The sequence below is a fragment of the Dipteris shenzhenensis genome, chromosome 30 (assembly GCF_047967505.1).
Source record: "Dipteris shenzhenensis isolate YYH24624 ecotype China chromosome 30, Dip_SZ_1.0, whole genome shotgun sequence".
In the NCBI taxonomy this organism is placed as follows: Eukaryota; Viridiplantae; Streptophyta; class Polypodiopsida; order Gleicheniales; family Dipteridaceae; genus Dipteris; species Dipteris shenzhenensis.
The window spans coordinates 11,661,991-11,687,465 of NC_141625.1; the positions used below are offsets into that span (position 1 = coordinate 11,661,991).

General features: G+C 41.4%; 1 protein-coding gene across 3 annotated transcripts in view; it reads left to right on the plus strand.

Annotated features, from left to right (window-relative positions):
* The first annotated feature begins 10,491 nt into the window (after positions 1–10,491).
* Positions 10,492–25,475, plus strand: part of LOC147881724 (RWD domain-containing protein) — a 43,031-nt gene continuing 28,047 nt past the window's right edge. For all 3 annotated transcript variants that reach the window (XR_015543960.1, XM_087401790.1, XM_087401791.1), the window contains exons 1-2: positions 10,492–10,680; positions 14,550–14,588. Coding sequence is in view for 2 of the 3 variants with exons in the window: in XM_087401790.1 (XP_087257916.1) it covers positions 10,546–10,680; positions 14,550–14,588 (174 nt within the window). In the remaining variant the exon portion in view is untranslated. The remainder of the gene's footprint in view (positions 10,681–14,549; positions 14,589–25,475) is intronic.

Below are 25,475 nucleotides of genomic sequence, written 5' to 3' on the forward strand. Positions count from 1 at the left end.
ATCTATCAAGAGATGGTGACACATGCCTTCTATACAATAGCATGTCATGAGCCAATTGATATCTTATGAAGACTATTGAGCTTGTTGCATTGATTGCAACATCAATTTTAAAAAAAAACACATCACTAGAAGATTTCATCATTAGTCTCTCTTATCTGCTCAGCAACCTCTCTCTCTCTCTCTCTCTCTCTCTCTTCTCTCTCTCTCTCTCTCTCTCTCTCTCTCTCCATGTAATCTCCCTTTGTGTATTGTTGGCCCTCTTGGGCTACACTTTTTCATCCATCCCTTATTGTTGATTTATTGTCATACAATCATGGCCAAGAACATCTCCACGTGGACACAATTTTGTGGCCATTTGTATCATAAAATCAAAATTTCATTGGGTGAATGGATCCCGTGCATCTACAACTTGAATGACTAGATAGACATGAACAGATCTACTAAGGGTCCACATAAGCTACCCAAGAGCAAGAGAGGGGATGGTCTACATTAGTGGAGGGGTCCCATCTTGAAGTTAAGTTTGGGACAAAATGGTGGCTTGCAAGGGTGGAACATGTCTATGTGGGCAAAAGACATGTGCTTGCCTCCACCAATCAATCAAGCTATGATACCATCACATTGTAAGTCCTTTTGCTCTGCATACATTCTTTATAACATGATTGCATAAATTTACTATTAGGTTTGATAGAGTGCTTACTCATAGCATATGTATTTCCTTTGGGCTTTGAGGATGGGAACCAGTGGATTATTTTATAGGAAAAGTTCATTGCCATTCATGAAGATGTGGGTAAGCAAATGCATGTTAGGGAGAAGTCTTCTTCTTTACAAAAGATGAATGTGTATTGGTATAATGTAACCTACATTGTTCCAAGGGGTATAGGACACTATGGCTATCTTCAAAGCATTCCACCACTGCAACTTCAAGATATGGACTATAACATGGTAGACACAACAACAATGTACCTTTTGTTTGTACCTCCCTATTCAAGGGTTCATTTCTTAAGGCCACTCTAGTGAGATATATGCCATCCAAGTCCTTAATTGTTGCAATGGCAACAATTGTTGAGCCATGTTTTCTTGATCAACTTTTCCATAGCCTTTATCTCAACAAGTAGTTAAATATTGCTTGAAATCCATATACTAGCCCATGACCCTTATTTGCACTCTACTATAGTGCCTAAAAATGTATACATTACCCATGGCCCTAATCTGCACTCTACTACTACATACACCACACTTGACACTACATGCTACACATGCAACTCCTTCATGATATCTCAACCTTTATTTTTCACAATATCACACATTTATCCACCTCTAAGCTCTAATCTCACAATGACACAACATATGAGCTCTAGTTGCATCTCCTCTTGATCAAGAGATTTGTAGATACACAATGATGTAGTAGTCAAGGAGTGTTGCTTACTCCTCGATTCTCCTCCTCCACATAGCCCATGACCTTCTGCCTCTATCTTGCACATAGAGCTCTAGCCACATAACACATAATAGGTAGATAAAAGATCAAGTGTCTAGCTCCACACATAGCATGTGGTAGATAGGCCATGTTAGACTAGGATGCATGGTAGATTAGATAAGTCCACCACACCTTATGACACGTGACATAGCTACGACACCTTATGACATGGTAGATTAGATAAGGCCACCACACCTTATGACATGTGACATAGATACGACATCACTTTATCTTTCTATGTCACTAAGGCATGTGGGGTTTTGACATTTTGTGAGTAAATTTTTTTGCGAGTTTGCGAGTTTTTCAAGTATTTTTATGTGTGAATTTTATAGCTAGTGGCTAGTTATAATTCTTGCATATCACCATTCAAGTATAAATAATAATAAAACGAGGCAATATATTTCATAAACATAGGAAACACTCAATGGAAACCATGGAGCTAGTTCTATTAGAGGACAAGATCTCATCATAAATATCTTGGATCAATAGATCACCATTAAGCTATAAAGGCAAGCAAGCAGTAGCCAAGCATCATTGCATTCGTGGTTGAGCCAAGCATAAATAGCCAAAACAATAGCTCGCCGGCAAGCTATAAAGACAGAGTGCCAAAAATGTTTTTTCCAGATGGCATTTTGGGGTTTCATCTAAAGGTACCCATGCTTGCAGTTGTTTTCAAGGTTTTTGGGCCTTCTAAGCTTATTTTTGGTGTCAAAGAGATTAAATTGTGTATGTATCAAAAGTTTTTTTCTTCCAAGGAATTTATACCCCTCTGGCAACATAGTTCAAGTTTTGTTTTGTTCCAACAAATTTGTACCAATGGAGCAAAGTAACGATGGTCATCCATAGGTCAAATATTTGAACATCTGTAATTTCTAGTTTTTGTGGGAGATGTGTCTGTTTGTACTAGGTCCTCTGCATGTAAGAATACAAGTTGTGCAGAAAACAATATTTTAAATTTCCCCCAATGCTAAATGCATAGTTCTGCTTAAATTTTCCCATTTAAAAAAATCATTATGGTTGAGTCAAATCAATCCTTGTAGCTAGAGATCAAAGTGGTTGTAAGAGTTCTACACCATACGATCTTTAATGGCATGCCAATAGCTATAGAAAAAATTCAACAAAAACCCACAAAACTCACAAAAACTTACTTGCAAAATGCCAATCCCCAGACATGTGATAGTGCCACATCATCACTACCAGAGAGGCAGTCAATTTACTACCTCAGTATCACTACTACTACAAAGGTAGTCAACTCAACTCCCACCTCGATAGGCACCTCAACAACCACATGGCACATAATGCTACCTCATTCTATGCCATCTAAGCATAGTGTGATGTACAAGGACATTTGTACTTCAACATATGCATCCACATGCCACATCATCATCATCACTATTTTGAACAAAATTTGGCAAACCTTTCAATTACAATAACTTTTGATCCATAAATAAGTTTCATGTGGTGAAAAGTACATGGCATCTCATGTTATATGAAATTGTCACCTCACAAGCGCTCTTTTACATTCTTGATTTGTATTTTTATGTAGCTTCATCATCAAAACCACCTCTTCATTGCTTGAAGCTTCTTTATTGACCACAATTTGATAGCATCCTGCATTCAAACTGACACCTAAAAAGAACAAAAAAAGTTCCTCTTATGCCTCGATGTCTAGTCTAGATTTTAGACTAGCACATCTTTAGAGGAGAGCAAGCTTCACAAAGACAAGTAATCCCTTATCTTGAAAATCTCAATTTGTTCCTAACAATGTTAGTCACATTGGATCTATCATTGGTTGCACATTCGTACATCTAACACCTCAGTACTTTTGGCAATGGGTAGTATTAGAGTTTACCACATCGGTGAATCACTTGGTATAATAATCTCTTTTGGCTATAGGACAATTGTGGTCTTATGCACTTTGCATGCCATATTTATAAAGCCATTGGTATGGCTATTTTTGGTATATTCTTGCCATAACCTTGTTTTACAATTTTTATACATCAGGTTTATGAATGCTCATAGATCAACCTTCTTTCTCTTTCTATTTTTGGCATATTCTTGCCATAACCTTGTTTTACAATTTTTATACATCTGGTTAATGAATGCTCATAGATCAACCTTCTCTTTCTTTCCAGATTCAAAAGCTTTCACACTAAAACATCTACCCTTGACTGTAGACCCTCTAATAATTGGGAAAGGCTTATAGGAGAAAAACCTATGAGACACATATGGCAACACATGGGACAAAATCATAAAAATGTAATAAGCTTCTCTGTACATGTAGGGCTCTTATGAATGAAACTAGATGTAGTCATGATATACGAATACCTCATGGGAATTTGTCCTCTCACATTACTAGTGGGTCTCTTGCCTTTGTTTAAAAGGGCATCTTCCCCATTCAAGAGATACAATTCCATAGCAAATCTAGTGTTGAAATTGATTATGCCAACGAAAAAAGAATAGGAACTATCTAAGGAACACATGACATACCTTACATCTAACCTACCCTACCTTTCCCACCTATTCTGACACTCCTACTTTCTTCCCCAATCTTGTAGGACTATCAAGAATCTCAAGCCATATACCTTTCCCTACCTCTGCTTCCCCTATTGCTACCATCCTATAGACTTGCCTTTCTTGATTCCATTCTAGATGTCGCATTCTACCTTTTATGAATGACCTTTCAAGGAGCATCTAACAACACCATAACTCATCCAAACTTCGATGCAGTGTCATGCCAACACAAGTTGAGATGCTAGCATATGAACATGATTGACCAAAAGTTTGCAAATGCTTCAAAGTGTAGTGGTCAATTCAAGGTACACACATATGATCACTAAAACAACATGGCATTAACATGAGAGGTAGTTTTTTTGTGTGTGTGTGGAAAATTCAAACATATATATTACTTAAAGTAATAGAAAATTGCCTCATAAGGGACGCATTGCAATTGATAATGACAACTGCCAATTTTTAGGAAAACTTTCATAAAAGAATTACTCCCTCTCAAGTGCCAAAAAACCATTATTACAGATTCCTCAAGATCCTCATACCAAAGCCTAGCCCTTCCATTCGATTCTTCTTGTAGACCAAACCATTTGGTGGCATTTCCAAACACATTGTATGACTGCTCTCACCACCTACCAAATCACTCAAACATACCATCATTTAAGCTAGCTTTATCACCCAGTATAGCCAGATTCTATCACAATAGAAAAGCAATGTGCATCTGATTAGACCACCTTATTGTTCTCCTCCAAATAGGCATAACAACAACACAATGCCAAAGAAGATGAAAGTGTGTCTCCCTGCACACTTTACAAAAAATGCAAAACAATGGAACTCTAGGATTCCATTTTAGGATCCTATATCTCATTGGTAATTTCCCAATTAAAACATTCCACAACAAAACATTATATTTTATAAAATGGAGTAGCAGACACCACATTTCTCAACCTTCTCTACCATACATCAAAACTATCTCTTGGGTCCTTATCCACCCAAATTTTGTGTGCCATTAAAGCAATCCATGGCCCTTGATGAACCACTAAATCTTTCAAGGAGCATTTCTAAAGTGCCTTCTCAGTTGCATTCACAAATCCCTTTAAATCCCCTTGGTCATTAATAACTTCATTCATCAGCCAATCATCACGGATGTTTGCCAGCAAAAACCACATAACTATAGTCTTTCCATTTGTCAAACTAAATGTCCAATTGAGATTGGGTTGTGATTAGCCATGGGCGATTCTTGCAAGTTATTCGATTAGTGTTTATGGACCTCGGGGTGTTGTAGGCCCATGGCAAGATATTGTACCATGTGATTCACCTATCAAAAGACCGCAGACTAAAATGCTTACCAAACCTTTTGGATGTTGGAAATAAATTTAACCGGAGTTTCATGGGTTGGGAATGCCTCTTTTCAACCACTTAGAATAGAGCCTCTTACATTTATGGCTCATTCGTTCCATTCCTATTCCTCCATCTTTCCTCTCCACAACTACAAGGTTCCAATCGAAAGCGTGCCATTGGTTCCTCCAAAGAAAATCTCTTATGACCTTAACAATTCTCTTAAGCACAATAGAATTAAAAGGGTAAATTGAGAGAAACATATAATGCTACCAAAGATAGCACATGCTTCACAACAATAGACCTTCCCACAAAGGACAGCTTAGCATTTTCCCATCTACTTAACTTTTCCTGAGTTCTTTGAACTGACCAATCAAATTTATCCTTAACTGACACTACAAACCCAACTTGGCATCCCAAGCATCCAATTACTTCACTAGCCTTATACCATTTGAAAGGGAAGTTAGTTGACCACCCAAGAAGATCTCCCCTGCCCAACCACACTATAGTGGTCTTGTCTTGGTTAATGTGTGAATTCAAAACCACAACAAATTCTTCAAATGCTGCAAGAAAAATTTTTAAATTATATTCTTTCCCATATAAGACACTTGTATTGTCATCACCAAAAAATTGAGTGCAAAGGGAAGATCCATTAGGCAATGGAAGACCTCCGATATATCCAATGCTTTGATATTAATTCAGCTAACATAACAATGGTTTAGTAACAATGGCAAATAGTAGTGGATCAAGACCCCTACCAAATGGAATGTTATAAAGCAAAGGATTGCCACAAATAGCCATTCAATAAAATTTTGGCATGTGCCTTAGAAAAGAAAACCCGTATCATATTACATAACCCATGCCCAAAACCCAAACTTTCCATAGCAACTAAAATGAACCCCTAGCCCTATCATGTCATAAGACTTTTCAAGATCCAAATTCAATGGAATAAACCCATCATTCTACCTCACAACATCATCAAACAAGACATGTAAAATTGCTTCACAACATCGTCAATAGCCAACAAGACATTTAAAACTGCATCATGTATGTTTCTTCCATATACAAACCCATACTGTCTAGTATGCACAACTTTGCTCAAAATAAATTGATCCTATTAGCTAGAGCCTTACGAAGTTAGCATTGACAGGGACCTTCAATGACTTGGCAAACATCTATTCTGACCCTCAGGATGAGTTTAACAATGTCAGTATTGAGACTCCAAGGCATCATGCCTTTTTTAAAGCACCAGTTAATTAATTATGTGATGTCTTCACCATAAATATCCCAATTGTCCTGATAGAACTCAATAGGCATACCATCAATTTAGGTCACTTTTGGAACCACATAAGATATCATGAAAGTAAGTTTTCAAAGCCTAAAGTGGATGTGAAATAGTTCAAAGTTTTGAGTACAAAAGACTGAAATGGTTTTTTGCAATTAACTCAACAAAATTCTTCAATGACCTTATAGATCCATTTCCTGTATTGTTGTGTTGTGCAAGGGATAAAATACACTCTTGCGTGATAATTAGCTTGTACCAAAACCACTTCTTAGATGCAAAATAGTGGTACATAATTCAAGTTGCACCAAAGAAGTGAGATGTGGAAGTCAAGAAACAAATGCAACACATCACAATAGATCCTATGGAAGCAAGCACTGCTCATTCTCCTCCCATATAGCTCGAGCCAATATAACCTCTAGAAGATGATAAGTTAAGCTCCTTGGATTATTACTTGGACTCTTCCTCTAATGCTTTTTAAGAATAGCTATACACACATTTGTTACATAATACTCACCTTTCAAGTCTTAATTCATGAGCTATATTACATTTTAAATCTACTTCTATCTATCTATAATCACCACATCCTCAAGTACACTATAATATGATATAGCTTTTAAAACGAATGCTCATTGTTTCCATTGATTTGGGATTTGTTGCTATAAATATTCCAATTAGCTAGAACTTTGAGTGACATAGATATTGTGCTCAAACATTTTGTTTGCTCTTGTACAGTGCCTATCTTTCCCTCATCCTTCATCTCTTCATCATGTTTCTTTGAGCCCCTTGTTTGTACTTACAAAATTTTGAACATATCTCACATCTATTTAAGAAAATAGCTACCTCTTCTCCTCCAGGGCATGATGATGATTGCTTTGTGTCCTTACATTACTACCTAGAGTTGTCACCCTACCCAATAAATTCCATAGGCTCTTCTTCTTCTCACTATACACCTTTACCTAAGCTAGCTTCCTCATTCAAATTTTGTAAGCTAGCTATTCATGTGGACAAAACTTGTTCCTTGATTCAACCTTGCTAATATTCAAGTGCCTTATGGAGATTGTTGAAGATACAATTCTCATAGTGTCCTTTATACCTCCTTGCATGCCTACCCATGCACTTCTCATTGTCTTCTCCTCATTCTAGACACTGAACGAAGCTATCTTCCTCATTTGAATTATAAGCTAAGTGTGCACCAAATCCCTCTATTGCTATATATGCGTGCTTGATGTTGCAAATGTGGATTAAATATTCTTACTATTCTCATTTAAAAGATTTTAATATAGTTGTCCCCCTTGTTTACCTTATCATATATATCTTTTATAGCTTGCTCACGACTCCATGCAATATGATATGTAAACTCGCAATGCACATATTAGAATTAGGTAGGGAATGTTTGCAAGATTTCAAGGGCATATATGGATTACCAAAGCTTATTTTGATAGATTTTTCAATAATAATACAAATGTTGCTTTCCCCAAAAAATTTTAAAGCCTATTTTTTACTCACTAGTTTCCATTAAAAATAGTCACAAACTTGCATTAAATTATAGTAGTGTATCTAATGATTCTTTCAAACTTTTGAAGTTAACATAACCATAACTCTTTAGCATAATCCAAATGTGGCATAGAAGGGTACTTTGCTAACATTTTCATGCAAATTTTCACTGATAGGATTGTATACCTTCCTTCTTTGACTAATTTTCCCACAAGTTGACATTATTTGGAGTTGTCTTTGATCATACAATCTATCACCATTAAAGATTAATATGTAACTTTTTTTCCTAGTTTCCCAATCGATAATAAATTCTTGTCAACCTTGGGAACATATAAAATATATAATCTCATTCATTTTTTACTAAAAATTTGTGTATGGGTACCATCCATGGGTATATACCCTTTATTAGTCATCTAAGTCATGTTCTTTTATCTTTTTAGTGCATTCAATTGTGCAAATACTCCTTGTGACAATCATATGATGATGTACCGCTATCAACATACCAAGGGTCTTTGCTATCGAATTCTTCATTTTGAACCGATCTTTGTAGATAGTTTTCATCTTGTTGAATTGCATAATATGATGTTATTTTTTCCATAACAAATACCTCTTCCTCTATAATCTTTATGATAGTTATTACAATAGCTTCCTTAATCATCATAATGCTCAAACTTGTGATAGTGATTGCATTTAATATTTGTTGAATTTTAAGTTGTTGAGAAGCTGCCTTTTCCTTGAAATTTTCCTTCATGTGATGTCTAAGAGTAGCAACGCTTTCACTATCTTCCTGGGAGAATGCCAGGGTGCCATTAGCAAACATCTGCACACTAAGTTGCTCACCCGATAGTAGGCGGGTGCCTTGCTGCACCAATCGTCTGAGGTTAAAACGCCCCACTACCCCTCCATTGATGCAGAGAACTGCAGTGTGTGTGGGTGTGTGGCCATCTAATAGGCTTAGTAACTGGCTATATTAAGTGCTCATAGAATATGTGCACATGCATAGCTAATAGCTACTCAGTTACCTTGGAACAGATGTACATCTGAAGCTAGTAGTATCCTTACCTTGGGGTGTGCATGCAAATAGGCAATGGCCCTTTACAAGAGATGCTTGTAGTATCCTTACCTTGGCGTGTGCATACAAATAAGCACTTGTAACGGCCCTCTACAAGAGGTGCTTCAAAAACAACAATTTCGGTTATATTAAATCAATGTATTATGATAGCCTCATGAAGTCCTCTTATACATCATATGTAACATTTTGGAATTGTATACACTTTCTTTGAACTTTGGAATTGAAGTCCTTTTCTTTAAAAATTATGTTTAAACACGTTTGTTAATTTATTCATGCATCAATTTTAGTTTTCATGATAGAGCATAACATTTCTACAATATGTGACATGCACTTTCTTTATGCCATATTTTCATTGAGCTTTTGACTTCTTTGCAAATATGATAGACCTTTTTTATAAATCTGCTTGATTCATTTTATAAAACATAAAAAGATTACCTTTCCCAAGGATTCAAAATTCTCAATTTGGTTCTTTGTCCTTCATCCAAAATACTAGGCACAAGGGGTTCTCTTTGGTTCTTTACTAGTCATTCTTAAATGTTTAGCACTCTTGGGTAACTATAAAAATAATACCCTTGAAAAATATTGTCAATGGTTCAATTGGAGCATAGCCAAATCTTGCGATAATCACAAACATGAATGCTATCAAAGCTCTTTGGTCCATTTTTATTCTTTGTGCTCTCAACTCTATTAAACTAAAATTGTCCTGTCATTTCCTAGTTGGATGTCTTGTTTTACAACTCAAATTTTATTTGAAAGTATTGCAATAAGTTTTGTTGGATTTGAAGTCATGTACCATCAGGTATAAATCCTGAAGGACCGGAACACAATCCTCAATGTCACCTTTTGTCTCATGTTAGTCATGTGTCTGGGTGGTTTGAGTTTGGGAACAATAAAGCTACACAAGTCTTTACCTTCATTTACACTGATAGCAAGTCTCCACAGACAGGTGTCAAAAAGAGCTTGAGATTGAGGCTGGTGGAAAATGAACTCAAGGTTGAGTTAAAACGACACCGAGGGCACTCGTCATCATTAAAATTTTTGACCCAACGGTAGAGGAGTGACACGTGCACCTTCCTCCCCCCCCCCCCAAAAACAAATCCCACCTCTCTCAGACACCCATGGCCAACGATGAGGGGCCAAGTGCATGTCGCCTACATTGGCAGGCAAGGAACATAGCTTTGGTGGGCAAACGCCTAAGGTCACCTGTGGTACGAGGGAATCGAATGCGGGCAGCCAAGCCTCAAGTGGCTGAGCTGCTAGCTGCTGGCTGTGCCCCTTAAAACCTTGATGTGTCCAACTAAACCTCCCCCCTCACAAACACTTAATTGAGAAGTAAACACTAGACAGCCCATTGCCATTGCCATTGCCATTGCCATGGCAGACGACGTGGAAGAGGAATTGGAAGCAGTGACTGCCGTCTATGGAGCTGATTGCGTCGTTCTCCAACGTTCGCCCCCTCACATTCTTGTCAACATCAAGCCCCGCACTGCAGATGACACCTCCCAGCAGGTTAGATCCTGCTCGGCCTGCTTTATGGGTTGCTTTGGTGCACTTGGGTCTTACCCTCAGAGCGTGAGCTTTGGATGCTGATGATAATCAATCTGGAAAACGAAATTGGCTGCTTGCGTGCGCTTTTTGGTCTCCCGACGCCAATCGATGCAGCACTTCATCGTCAGTTGACTTAAAGGCTTCTGAGTTGCTGAGTGCATGCCGTTGTATATGTATTGCAATGACTCCACCGTTAAGTTTCTTATTCGTATTTGATTCTCATAAAAACTATGGATACTCCTAGATGATGTTTTCTGGGACGAGAGGTGAGTCCGTCAGAATAAGCTCCGAATGAAATTGAATGGTTAACCTTGACGCAGCACATTGGTCGTTAAATTTGGTTTTCAGTACAAGGACATGGTTTTGAGTGCAAGTATCCTACATCTATTTTGGCAACAAGCAAGTGGGAAAAGCAAGTGAGTATTGATAGAGCATCTAGGCTCCCTACAGATCTCAGCAACGCTTGTGGATGACTAAAGTCTGAATTCTTCTTCTCTATCTTCTCCTTTAGTTTTCTGAATGTGGTTCTTTGTGTGTGTGCCCACTTGCATGCACTCGAGTTTATTTTGCTGCTTAGCGTTACTTCTTCAGTAGTCCCTAGACTCTCACATGGTATCAAAGCTGAAGGTGCCTAATGGACTAAAACCAGCCTTCACTAATCAAAGGGTGGTAGAATCCACTTTAACCACATCATACACAGGAAATAATCAAATTATTAATCACCACATATTAAACCATAGGGAGCTAGAGCGCTCATACTCAGAAGCAAAGACACCGATTGGCCCCAAACACTGGCACCCCTTGCGGTATTTCTTTAATATTCATATAAAGCCAAGAGGTTGATTACAAGGTCTCCTGAAAGCTGCACATAGGCAAACCACTGCCCACAAACTTCCAATATCTTGCACACCTTGCAATTCCCGCTTAACTTTATATGACGGATATGCATCCAATCACTAGGCAATCACGCACTTTCCTTCCGAGTCCCGACCAAGCGTGCAACAGATCCCAAAGGCATAAACTCTCTCTCTGTCCTCTGCACCTGCACAACCAAGTGCCCAACCAGCCAAGCACGGCTAAACAGTTGCAGAAAAGACATTGACAGCTAAACTCTAGCACAACTAACCAAGAAAGCCGTTCCAAAACGGTTTGTTCCAATCTGTAGCCACCCCGGCCATTGCCCAACATCATAAATCAGCCTTTCCCTGCCTGGAAACAGTACCAAACACAATAACCAACCGACAACCAATTCAGGAACGGCGAAAGCAGGCAAAAACAGCCTTCCTTTGCCAGGAATCCTTAGAAAACAAGTCGTTTGGGAAAACCCTGAATCCAACAAGGAACTGGTGATTCAACCCTGGAACAACCCGAAAGCAACACAGGACAGGTCGCCCCAAGAAAGCATGCAGATGTGGCCTGTATGAGCACTCTCTATGATGCGGATGAGCCAGCTTCATTGAAGAAGCTCAAGAAGATTAGCATTGACAAGAAGCCATACAACATGGAATGGATGCTATTCATAAAAATAGCACCTGGGATCTTTGTGGATCTACAACATGGCAAGAAGCTCATAGGCACTAAGTGAATCCGAATTTAAGAGAAAGTCTGATGGCACCATTGACAGGGACATGGCTAAAGGCTATGCTCAGCTGAAGGGCATAGATTTTGAAGACTTTTGCTCCTACTTCTAGGATGTCCACTTAAATAGGGATTGGCAAGAAGTGAATCAACTATGCTTTTGTTGTGTCTGGTCAGGAAACCAAGGTGTAAAAGCTAAGAAGAGCACTTTATGGTCTCAAACAACCAAAACTTGGTATGAGAAGATACATGCCTACTTCATCAGGCAGAAATTCAGATGACAGAAACGTCCAACTGAGAGCACTCTCTATGCTATAGGGGATCACTATGTTCTACTTGTGCTCACTCCATACATAGATGACATGCCACAGCCTGGGAATAACTTTCAAACCTGATTTACAGCAGACATTTGAGATGTCATATCTGGGTATATATGATGTAGGAGAGTCCTATGATATGGATATGTACAGTAAGGCAGCTGGCTGTCTAGAGTCCTATGATGGGTTTATACAGCAAGGCAGCTGGCTGTCTTATCAACTGTCCAACACTATACCAGATATTCAGTTTGTTATTTCCCAGGTCAGCAAGTTAATGCAGAGTCCCGGAGCCAAGCATTGGCAAGCAGTTAAGCGTATCTACCGTTACCTAAAGGGTACATAGAATCTTGGATTGTTTTATCCAAAGAGGGGCAGCTTGCAGATATATGCTTTCAATGTCCAATAGCCCACCCATATCTTGGTTGAGTAAGAGACAACCCCCTCTATCTATGAGGCTGAGTACCCAATTGTAAAGCCATGGTACTAGGGAAAGAGGTACACCAAGTGAGGGCCAAGGAGAATGGGGCTCTCCTCCACAAGTTCCAGGGTAGTGACCGGAGAGCTCAATTGGAGGAGGAAGACACCTCTCCTGTAGATGGTGATATCCTGAATGTGGTCCCCTTCTAGCGCCAAGCTTGCCTAAATACCTGTCTCCTTGGGGCGTGAGACCAACTATTGTGCCCTCTATTGCCTTGTGCTGAAGTGACTGAACTGCTTGCTTTAACTGTTGCTTGTTGGCTGGAGAAAGGAGAACCTTTATGGCTTGGGGATTTGAGGGTGCTGCCATGAGAGCCCCTCTGTCCAGACCAAAGGTCACCGCCAAGTTTCTTTTTCTCCAAAAGAAAGAAATAAACTAGCTGCTGCTGAAAGGAAGGGAGGGGTGAAAAAGGGAAAGAAAAGGGAGAGAAGGCCACCCACTAGTTTGGGCAAAAAGGCTGCTCCAAACACTAGCTGGACTGGCTAAACAAAAAAGGAAAGGGGCCTAAGGATTGGCGAAATGAGACTGAAAAAGGAGCCTTAGGAAGCTCAAACTTGGGGCTGCAAAGGTGGCTGCTGAAGTCAAACCATCTTGTCTAGCAGAGAACCCTGCAAGTTGGGAGGTGCACAAGGGGCCGGTTAGGAGCTGCTCAAGGTACACTAACAGCCAAGAGGGATTTGAAAGAGCAGACATGAGCTGTAGGGGGCTCCCAAGAGCACCAGTGCTGCAATGCTGCCCCTTATCAGCTGGTCAAGGCACAAAAAACAGTCCCTCCGAGGCTCGGGACTGGCGTGAACTTGAACAGGAGTGTGAAACCCAGTACCCAAGTGGTTCGAGACTGGTGTGAGCTTGTTTGAGAGCCTGAAAGCCAGGCGAATCAGGAACTCGTTGCTGTGTGAGAGCCGCTAGAGCACGTGACCATGAAGGAGCTCTACCTAAGCGTACAAATAGCCATCCCTTCGTTTAGGGGTCTGGAAGTGTGCTTGAAAGCACTGTTGCTCTAGTTGGGCTAGAGCTCCTTGTCCTCATGTAAGCTGTGCCCTCGCTACATGGATCATTGTGAAATTGGTCCCTTGAAGACTACCTCGAGATAAGTGTATGACTGCACGATCTTTTCTAGCTCTCCTCGGTAAGTGAAGCTTTGTCGATGAACTACTGATTGTGATGTGTTGAAAATCATAACCTTGGACTTGCCAAGGTCGAGGGTCAAGTCTCTCCCTTGCAAAAAGACCTTGAGGGCAGAGAGAGAGAGAGAGAGAGAGAGAGAGAGAGAGAGAGCTTCTCGAATTGTCAAGAGGGAGTCCATTGGGCACGTTTTTACAATTCTTTCTCAAATTGTTACAAGTCATGTGAAGATAAAAACTTGAGTTGTTTTTTATGTATACGTTGCATTTCATGCACTTCTATTATGTTACTTCAATTCAACTAACGTCTATGTAAACACTGCCTATCTGCAGTTTGTTGAAGCAGTGCTCGCCATCAAAGCTAATGCACAGGTATAATAATATTCAACATGCTGAGTAGAGTAATGTCGATAGATATAAAGATTTTCTGCCTTTTTGCAAGGACAAATATAGATCATGACAACCCTAAGTTTTCTCTTTGTGTACCTTCTACATTTTTTTAAAACGGGGAAACTTGATTTCTATCTCCTGCTTTAAGAATGAAGCATTATTTGGAAAACTTGGATTTGGGTTATGTAAAATAATGTGCAGACTAAAGTGTTATAAAAGTCCTGAATAGAGTTGGTAGAATGCCTTTAAATTGACAAATATCTATCTGAGGGAAGGCATTCAACTTGTTATTAGTTGGAATGAGTCACAAACATCGAAATGCTAGATTTCATGGGACATTTGATAATACTTCCTTATCAGTGTGCATGGACAGATTTGCTATTATCAAAGCATTGGCTTTCACTTTTGCATTTTGAGAAATGTGTTAGGTAGACGATGTTGCTTGCCTTGATTTGCCATGTGTTTTTTCTTGCTTTGTATTCTTTTAGTGTTAAGACAAAACAAAGTAAACCAATTGAGTCTATGCTAGGTTACTGTTGCTGCATAGATGATATGCACGTGTTGTATGGATGAACATAGATGGATGTAGAGTGTGGGTTGTGCTTCGATGAGGTGGAATCTTTAAGGACACCATGTAAATAGACTTAAGGACAATATGAAGGAGATGTGATCAGAATTGGTTGCCATATGCTTCACATGAAGTGAGTGGAAATTGGTGTGCAGAAAATTCAGAAAAGAGCCTTCACTTTGGGTGTTGTTGAATTGCATTTGGAAGCAATTATATGCATAAAGCTTGGGAATCAAGCATGGATGAAACCTCTCAAATTATGCAAATTGTGGGTACTCACCAAAGACAACTATAGTGTCTAGTCCTACAGCATGGAAAATTTCCTCATGGACAAAGGCTTATGAGGCTTGATTATGGGAGAAGATGAATGCCCTGAATTGCCATGGGAGGACCCATCGGATGAAGATAAATTGGCATATAGGACTTGGGTTAAGAAGTCCAGGAATGGATATCAATATGGATTTGAGAAATTCTCATTCCACATATCAAGAAGGCTAACACTCCAAAAGAAGCTTGGGATATAATTCAGAAAATGTATGGTACAACCACCGAAGCAAGAAAAATTCAGCTTTGAAAAGACTCCATGGAAAGTGGAGAGAGAATAGAATTATTACAGAAAAAGGGTCAAGTAGTTGTGGAAGAGATAATCTATTCTACCATAGGGGTGGTGGAAGTGATTTGAGAGGGTGGAGGGAACCCTCACGAGGCCGTAGGAGAGCCTCATACGCTCATGAACACAATATGGACAGAAATGAATACATGCCAAGAGGCTGTGGTTACATGCAAAGAGGAAGGGGGAGAGCCCCAAACCATGGCTTGTACAACAAGCTTGAAACTTCCATTTTGTGAAAAATATGGTCATTTTGAAAGAGATTGCTATGCCAAGCAAAGTTCCAGCCGTAGAGGCTGTGGTAGAAGGCATAAATCTAACAATTATGGTGGCCAAAGGGAGTATGGTAATAAGCATAGACATGGAGCTCATTTGTTTAGCATGGAGCATGTTATGGGCAGCATGTAAGTCCTCTCACAAAGTGATGATTGGTTTGTTGACCTGGGTGCCACTAGTCACACGACCTACCATGGTGAATGGTTTATACTTAAAAAGATAAGATGTTGGATGGTGAGTTTGTGGCTATGGGTGATGATACTATGCATACAATCACCCACATTGGAAATATTCCATTGGTTGATAGAAATGGTGTAGAGAGCACTTTGGGGGATGTGTTATATGTTCCCACTATTATTAAGACTCTAGCATTAGTCGATTAAATGGCTGACCAACATTATCAAGTGAGATTTAATAAATTTGGATGCTTTGTGGAAGAATTTTACAATGGAAAAGTTGGAAAAGTGGTTGGAAAAGGCCATAAGAGAGAAAGACTATTTACTTTTGATGTAGGAACACCTTCTTTACAACAAGGTATGTTTGCACAAAGTGGCCACAAACACGTGTGATCAAGAGGCTGAATAATGACATAAAAGGCTTGGCCATATCAATATAGAAGGTTGAAGGAGATGCAAACAAAAGAGCTTGTGAAAGGGTTGCCTATTTCTGGTCGTGTGGATTTCAGCCGTGTATGCCTAGCATGTCAGTTTGCCAAGTGAACCCACTTGCCATTTCCAAAGAGGGGGAGAATGAGTAAATCTCCTTTGGAAATACTTCACTATGATATTTGGGGTCCTATGGATAATGTAACCCTAGGAGGAGCAAGGTATTATATTCCCTTTATAGATGATTTCAGTTGCATGATATGATTATACTTTTTGAAAGTAAAGAATGATGCTTTCAAAGTGTTTTGTCAATATAAAATAATGGTTGAGAAGGAGCTTGGGTGTCAAATAAAATGCCTTCACATGGATAATGGTGGAGAGTACATGTCTTATGAGTTTGATGAATTCTTGTATAGTCAAGACATAAAGAGATGGGTTACATACATATATACTCCTCAATGAAATGCTATTGCAGAAAGGAAAGATAGAGTGATTGGAGACATGTCTAGAGCCATGATGGATGAAATGCATATGCCATTCACTTATTGGGCTGAAACAATGCACATAGCGGTGCACATAGTGAATAGGACTCCAATGGATGCCATACATGGGATGACACTCGATGAGAAGCTTTATGGGTATAAGCCAACCTTGGCATATTTGAAAGTGTTTGGCTGCGTTTGTTATGTGCATGTGCCCAATGAAGTAAGAAAGAAAATGGAGCCAAGGGTTGTAAATTGTGTGTTTGGGATACCCCACTGAAAGAAAAAGGGTATAAATGCTATGATCGCACTACAAAATAAGTATATGAGAGTCATGATGTCAACTTTTCCCCCCCTAGAAAAATGCAAATTCTATTAATGCTTGAAAAAAACCCATACAAACAGCTTTCAAAAGGAGCTGTTGACAAAAGAGAAACAGGTTGCCAGCTATAAGAAAAGACACGTGTTTTTAGATCTCGTGGCTCACCGCCTAGAGAGATTCCGAAACAGGAGCTAGCAACCAAGATGGTGGTCTATACAACCAGCGAAAAACCCTCGCGGAAAGGGTGTAGAAGACTTATGCTGGCCATGTCTGACGGAAACACTTCCGCCTTTCGGCAGTCGCTCTCGAGCTTGGAGCACCTCGCTCCCAAATGGCACGCAAAGTGAAGATGATATCCTGCCAGATGGCTACTAGAGTAGCCGTCGGAGAAATCGACTAGCCTTCCATCACTCGATTGCATGGAGCTACCCAGATGTTCCAGGCAGTGATGCTGGAAATTGTCTCTCACACACCATCCTCCGGAAGAGGTGGTGGGCGTGAGTGGGAGGGCTGAATTGCATTATGAATCTCAATACGGAAAACCTGCTGTTCATGTATCCCTTAAGCCGGAGTGACAGGGTCGATCGCAAAGGGTGTCCTCCCTCTGTGAGCCAGGCCACCATCCCCCGCGTGAAATCCCAGATCATCGTCTGTGTGCTTGCAACAATCTTGAACGATGCTAGCCATATCCGCTGTGTGATTGTGCAACCCCATAGACAATGAGTGATTTTCTCCAAAACTCCATCCACACAGCCAATGCATCTGCTCTAGCCAGGGGCCAATGGGTAGGCCCCAATGCGCCATCAGTTCCAAAAAAAAAAGAAATCTTCTGGGGGCGCAAGCTCCTCCAAAGATGAGGCCAAAAGCGGGCTATGACCTCTCTCGGGAGATCCTGTTCTAACCAATGGCATTCCCTCGAGGGTGACCATGCTACCGCCTCGAGCTGTAAACGGCGCCCGATGCAAGTAGTGTACGAGAAGGAGACTTGCTCCACTGGGTCCGATTGACCTATGTGGGTAGGTTAGAACTACTCTTGTGGATCCCATTGAATGTCACATAAGGGTCAACCCTCCCAAATCCATAGGTGCCACGCTGCTCCCTCCGGAGTCAATGTACCGAGTCCTGCCTAAATGGCCCACTATCCTGCCACTCTGTCACTCCAGGTCCTCCAACTCCACCTCTGCCTCATCCTCCAACTTTGCCTCAGCCTGCAGCGAGCCTTCTGGTCCTAGCCTATAAAATCGAGACTAGTGGGATTCGAGAGACTCTCGAAAGAAGCGTATCCGGAGCGGTACCCCTGTCTGCGCGAACCAGCAGTGGGGGTTCCAAGGGCTTCATAATCCCTCCACCATGAGTCTGGGATCACCGCCTTAATCTACATCATCCTGGTGCTTGCTCCTCGGAGGTGACTCGTGAGAGAGGGCTTGTTTGTGAGCCTTTGTCTCTCTGGGAAGTCGTCTCCATGCCCCAAAGGATTTGGCCGGTCCATTGTCCTGCTATGCCTGTCCGATATGAGTCCTTTGCCCAAGCATGCGTCCCTTCGAGAATCTCTGATCTCCGGATGCCAAATGAGCGGTTGTCTCTCAAACTTTTCTCTACAAGGCGGCCTAGCCCGTATGAATCGTCCTGCCAACCTGGTAGAGGCACCTTATCAATGGAGAACCCTTCCCTGTCAAGGGAGCCTTAGAGAAGATCCACCTGTAGGACTACTGCGTTGACCTTTAGTGCGAGGCGTGTTCTTGTTCCCAAGAAGCCCCCGTTGGAGTAGGAGCTTCAGGGTTCCGCTCTTGGGGTGAGGCCTCTCACTACTAGCTTGCCCAAAAGGGCTGTTCCTGTTCCCAAGAAGCCCTTGCTGGATAGGGCTCCTGTGACCCTCTTAGACTAGCTGTGGTCTCGTCCACGCAAAGCGCTGTATCATCTGCAAACTCAGAATCTAGGAGCTCCTCCTTCTGTCGAATCGGAAGCCTCATTCATATAAGGCCAAGTGCCGAGAAGGCAGAAAATAGCCCAAGGCTTCCGCCACAAAGAGGAAAAGATAAGGGGCCAACAGGCAGCCTTGCCTCACTCAATGGGAAAGAGAAAAGGTCTCGCTTGTATGGCCCCCAATGATCACCTGGTTGGAGTTGCCTGCATAAAGAGCTGAAACCCCTCTCTGATCCAGCTCCTGGACAAAATCAGTCTGTATCTCGTGAATGATATTTGGAAGGTGGGGAGGTGGATGGGGACCCTGGACAACTTCGCTATCAACCTTCGTCAGCATTAAATTAGTGAATATTGGATAGGCAAGTTGGATCCACAACCTAATTGGCGCCATCCCAAGATCTTTGATATAATCTTCTTGAAAGAGTACCTGCATGCACCTCCATGTCTTAGAACCCATCCCAAGTTCTATGTAGTTCCACGACGTCATAGATGGGAAGCCAACATACACACTTTGGGTGACCATCGCACCATTAATTGGCCAATGATCGAACCATACTCTGGTGTAGAATGAAATATTCAAGACACAATGATCCAAGCACTTCAGCAGCATGAGCAAATAATGTGTGGTAACATTGATCGCTTTCTTCAATCTCGGATCCATTTTATTACCCGGGATGCCATGTGTGTAATCCAGTGGCTATGAAGCTTGTGTCGTGCTAGTTGATCACGTTGTAAAGCCTTGGTACCATACGATTTTTTCTCAGTTTCTAGGTAGCTTGTATCCACTATTTGTTTAAACAGAGATATGTGGCGTGCTTCTAAGAAGATGACTCTTTGATAGAGTCGGCTTGTAATCTAAGCATCGATCCATTCATTGGGATTGAAACAGAGTGGAGGACAATGGTGATTGAGGTGAATGGGGAGCTCCAGAATGTCTTCCAATGTTTTGCAAAAGCCTATCTTGCGTAGGTCTACCAGAGCTAGGTATCCTGTGGATAGGCTGAAATATGATGGATTTATAGCCATTCACTATGTCTATATGGTCAAAGTGATACACGAACCAGAACCCATTTCTTTTGAGCAAGCCATGGGAAAAGAAAAATGGGAGAAAGCCATGGATGAAGAAATTGATGCCTTGGAAGCAAATGCTACATGGGAATTGGTGCCTTTGCCTAAAGACAAGAATGCAATTGGCTGTAAGTGGGTTTATAAGGTGAAGCACAATGCAGATGGTTCTGTGAACAGATACAAGGCAAGATTAGTTGTCAAGGGGTATGCACAGACATATGGCATTGATTATGAAGAAACATTCAGTCCGGTTGCAAGGATGGCAACCGTAAGAGTAGTCATTGCTCAAACGCAGACTCAAGACCTTAGCCAAGACCTTGCAAGCTGTGTCTAGCAGGGTGATCGGTCTCCATTGGCGAATATCTAATCTATCTCCTCCCTTCAGAATCATGCATATCCAACCTCTGCTCAAGGAATGTGGAAGGGATCTGGAGTCAAAGATCTCCTGGCAGGCTAACGGGAGTGGGGTGGAGATATACTCCTAGAATTAGTGAAAAAAGGTCGGGGTCAAGCCATCCTCTTCTCCACACTTCTGGGCTGGATGAGCCTGCAGGCCTCCCACAACTCCTCAACAGTGAAGAGCTCCTCAAGACGTCTTAGCAGACCCTTCGAAACAATTGTGGAGAACTACTTCCAAATTGCCTCTCTAGCCAGAAGACAGATGGGTGACACCTCCTTCGATTGAAAAAGCTGGCAATAGAAGGTTGTAGTCATCTTGAGGATCTCTTGGGGGTGTGTGTGCATATTCTCCTGTGAGTCCCTGAGACGTTGTAACTAGATCCTTACCGACCGTGGTCCTATGGTCTGGAAGAAGTGTTGGGTGATCTTGTCACACTGCTGGACTCTCTCTGCAAATCCTGTGACCTTCTGGGCATCCAATCCAAGTGCACCACTAGAATGGCAATCTTAGGCATCCCATTCTGACGTGACCCAACTGAAAGGCATCCAAGCATCCAAACCACTGGCAAACTGTGCTAAAGCAGTCTCAAGGCTTTCACATGCAAGACACTGGCCCTCTGGCCTTTCCCTTAGGCATACTCTTTGCCTCTGAGTGCTTGCTTAAACCTGTGGGGACCAGAACGGACTCCAAACACAAGAAATACACTATAGATAACTTCAAAATAAGAGATAACAGTCAAAAGGAAGAGAATAACCAAATACGCACTGTCCGTGGTAGAGGGGCAAGTTCAGTCCTCGTGCCTATCCCCTGATCGGGCTCCCAGCAGGGTGCAGGTGTTTTCGAGCCTTTGGGTGAAGAGAGAGAAGAACAAAAAGAAGATGGAAGGAAGCCAAGCAAAGAGCTGGAGAGGCTAGGGTTCACAGATTTGCCCGAATGGCTAGGAAAATCGCATAGAAGGGATAGCTTGCCTCGGGATCTGTGTCCAAAATCCGTACAATCGTCTCAAATCTCGCGCCAAGGAGTTTGTACAGCTGCACGAGATGTCTGTACAGCTTGTACGACAGTTGTACAGTTGCCTCGGGAGTCGTGCCTAGGTTGTATAGCCTCAAGAGTTGTGCAAGAGTTGGAGCATGCGTCAGAACAACAACATGCAAGCACAAGAGCAATAGAAACAGGCAAGGAGATGCCTATACCTTGCCCCTAGGACCTAGTGGGTGCACTTTAAATTTCCCCTAGGGACTGCTCGTATTGCGATAATTCTTTCTATCTTAAATGGTGCGTTGCCCTACCAGCTAGATTTATATTTAGATGCTCGTTTGGGAGAGACTAAAATGAAATCGTTTAGACTTCACAAGCAGTTGTAGCTTGAATGCAAAGATTTGGACTACTTTTTGATTAGCCTTCTCCTTTAGTGCTAGCCTTCATCATGGCTGAGTTTGCCCTTCACCTCCGGAGTGCCGACAAAAACTCAGTAGGAAGACTTTGTATAAATGGATGCTCAAGTATGTGTGGGTGTGTGGATTTGTATGTGTGAGAGCATACTTTTATACTATGGTCTACACCCACTGTTGGGCGCTGATGACGTCAGTGGGGATGTCATAGTAGCTAGTCCTTGCTATGCGTGATGGAGTTTATGGTTTTCAATCTTATGAGTGACTCTCGTGAGATTGAAACTGCACTATGTTGTGTTTTTAGAGGATGAGTTTGGGAATGTTCCTGGATTCATCTAGGTATATGCTTTTGCCGTATTAGCGGACATGCAAATTTCACCTTGTGAAGTTTTCGTCCAAGTTGCGGCCTACTGGTATTGCGATAATTCTTTCTATCTTAAATGGTGCGTTGCCCTACCAGCTAGATTTATATTTAGATGCTTGTTTGGGAGAGACTAAAATGAAATCGTTTAGACTTCACAAGCAGTTGTAGCTTGAATGAAGAGATTTGGACTACTTTTTGATTAGCCTTCTCCTTTAGTGCTGGCCTTCATCATGGCTGAGTTTGCCCTTCACCTCCGGAGTGCCGACAGAAACTCAGTAGGAAGACTTTGTATAAATGGATGCTCAAGTATGTGTGGGTGTGTGGATTTGTATGTGTGAGAGCATACTTTTATACTATGGTCTACACCCACTGTTGGGCGCTGATGACGTCAGTGGGGATGTCATAGTAGCTAGTCCCTGCTATGCGTGATGGAGTTTATGGTTTTCAATCTTATGAGTGACTCTCGTGAGATTGAAATTGCACTATGTTGTGTTTTAGAGGATGAGTTTGGGAATGCTCCTGGATTCATCTAGGTATATGCTTCTGCTGTATTAGCGGACATGCAAATTTCACCTTGTGAAGTTTTTGTCCAAGTTGTGGCCTACTGGTATTGCGATAATTCTTTCCATCTTAAATGGTGCGTTGCCCTACTAGCTAGATTTATATTTAGATGCTCGTTTGGGAGAGACAGACTTCACAAGCAGTTGTAGCTTGAATGAAGAGATTTGGACTACTTTTTGATTAGCCTTCTCCTTTAGTGCTAGCCTTCATCATGGCTGAGTTTGCCCTTCACCTCCGGAGTGCCGACAGAAACTCAGTACGAAGACTTTGTATAAATGGATGCTCAAGTATGTGTGGGTGTGTGGATTTGTATGTGTGAGAGCATACTTTTATACTATGGTCTACACCCACTATTGGGCACTGATGACGTCAGTGGGGATGTCATAGTAGCTAGTCCCTGCTATGCATGATGGAGTTTATGGTTTTCAATCTTATGAGTGACTCTCATGAGATTGAAACTGCACTATGTTGTATTTTTAGAGGATGAGTTTGGGAATGTTCTTGGTACTAGACTTAACTACGGTTAACCTCGAGTTGAGTTACAATAAGCTTTACATCACTTTTCACGTCCCCTTTTCACGTCCTCGTGATAGGAAGACTAAAGGGTAGTATGCATGTGGACAAAGGGAAACAAATAGTTGAGGTTTATGAGGATGAAAGTGGAGATGAAGGGAGTGATTTACAGCTTGTCAAACTTCCAGATACCAAGCATGCCACAAAGTATGTGCCATCACATGCAAGAAAGCAAGTGTCAAATCCACAACCCTAAAGGAGATCGGAAAGGGTGGGATAGGTTAATCCCTTTCTAAATGGTTCATTCTAAGAGGAGGCATATATGCTGCAGCCGGAGGGATATGTACACTTTAGGTTTCCAATGCATGTGTGCAAGTTGAGAAAAGCTTTATATGGGCTGAAGCAAGCACCTAGGGCATGGTGTGATAAGAGAAGCAAAACCTTGCTGAGATTAAACTTCAGACAAACAATCCAAAGCTGATTGCTCCTTGTATGTGCAACAAGAGGAGTAGAAAATGGTGATTATAATCATATATGTTGATGACTTGATCATCACGGGCAACTATGATGTAGGAACTACAGCCATAAAAAAGCTATTGGCAAGGGAATTTGACATAAAGACCTAGGACAGCTAAGGTACTTCCTAGGCATTGAGGTCATTGGTACTCCTCATGGTATTTGGATGATTCATAGACAATATGCTTTAGATATCCTGGAAAAATATGGTATGATAACATGCAAACCGATTGAAACTCCTCTTGAGCAAACTGCAAAGATGATTGATGATGGTTACTACTTGCAGGATGTCAGTATGTTCTGGAAGATGGTTGGAAGCCTAATATATCTCACCATCACTAGGCCGGGACTTGAGCTATGCATTAGGTGTGATGAGTCAATCCATGCAAAAGCCTTGCAAAATTCACCTTGATGCAGTTAGGAGGATACTTAGATACGTGAAAGCCACAATCAATGTTGGCTTGTTCTATGCAAAGGAAGGAGGAATATGCTTGCATGGGAGATTGGGCTAGCAGCATTGATGATAGAAGATCAACTAGTAGGTATGCATTCTCTCTTGAAAGTGGTGTGATTAGTTGGAGCAACAAAACACAACCCACAGTTGCATTGTCTAGCACGGAAGCTGAGTATAGAGGGGCTGCCATAGCAGCATGTGAAGAAACTTGGCTGAGATTACTTCTTCATGAGTTAGGTGTATACATTGATGGTCCGATTGTGATATACTGTGACAGCATAAGCACTATTATGTTGGCCAGAAATCCCATTTACCATGCAAGAAGTAAACACATAGAGGCCCACTATCGCTACATCAGAGAGAAGGTGATAAGTTGAGAGATTGACATGAGATATGTCAAGATTGATGCACAAGTTGCAGATATCTTTTCCAAGTCATTGAGTACAGATACAATTTACTTTTTTAGAGATGCCTTGGGCCTATATGATGTACAAGCTCATGTTGAGGTTGAGGGGGACATTGTTGGTGCATAGATGATATGCACATGTTGTATGGGATGAGCATAGATGGATGTAGAGTGTGGGTTCTGGTTAGACGAGGTGGAATCTTTAAGGACACCATGTAAATAGACTTAAGGACAATAAGAAGGAGATGTGATATATGTGTAAGAGGATAGAGGGCTGTATTAGAGGTAACATCTCCTGCATCACTGAGTGAGGGCCTTGGTTGTGGGTTTGCACGCCCATGTGAGGGAGAGAGAGGGCCTTGCTTGTGGGTTTGCCTATTTGGGAGAAGTAGGGGGGGTACGATGGCTGT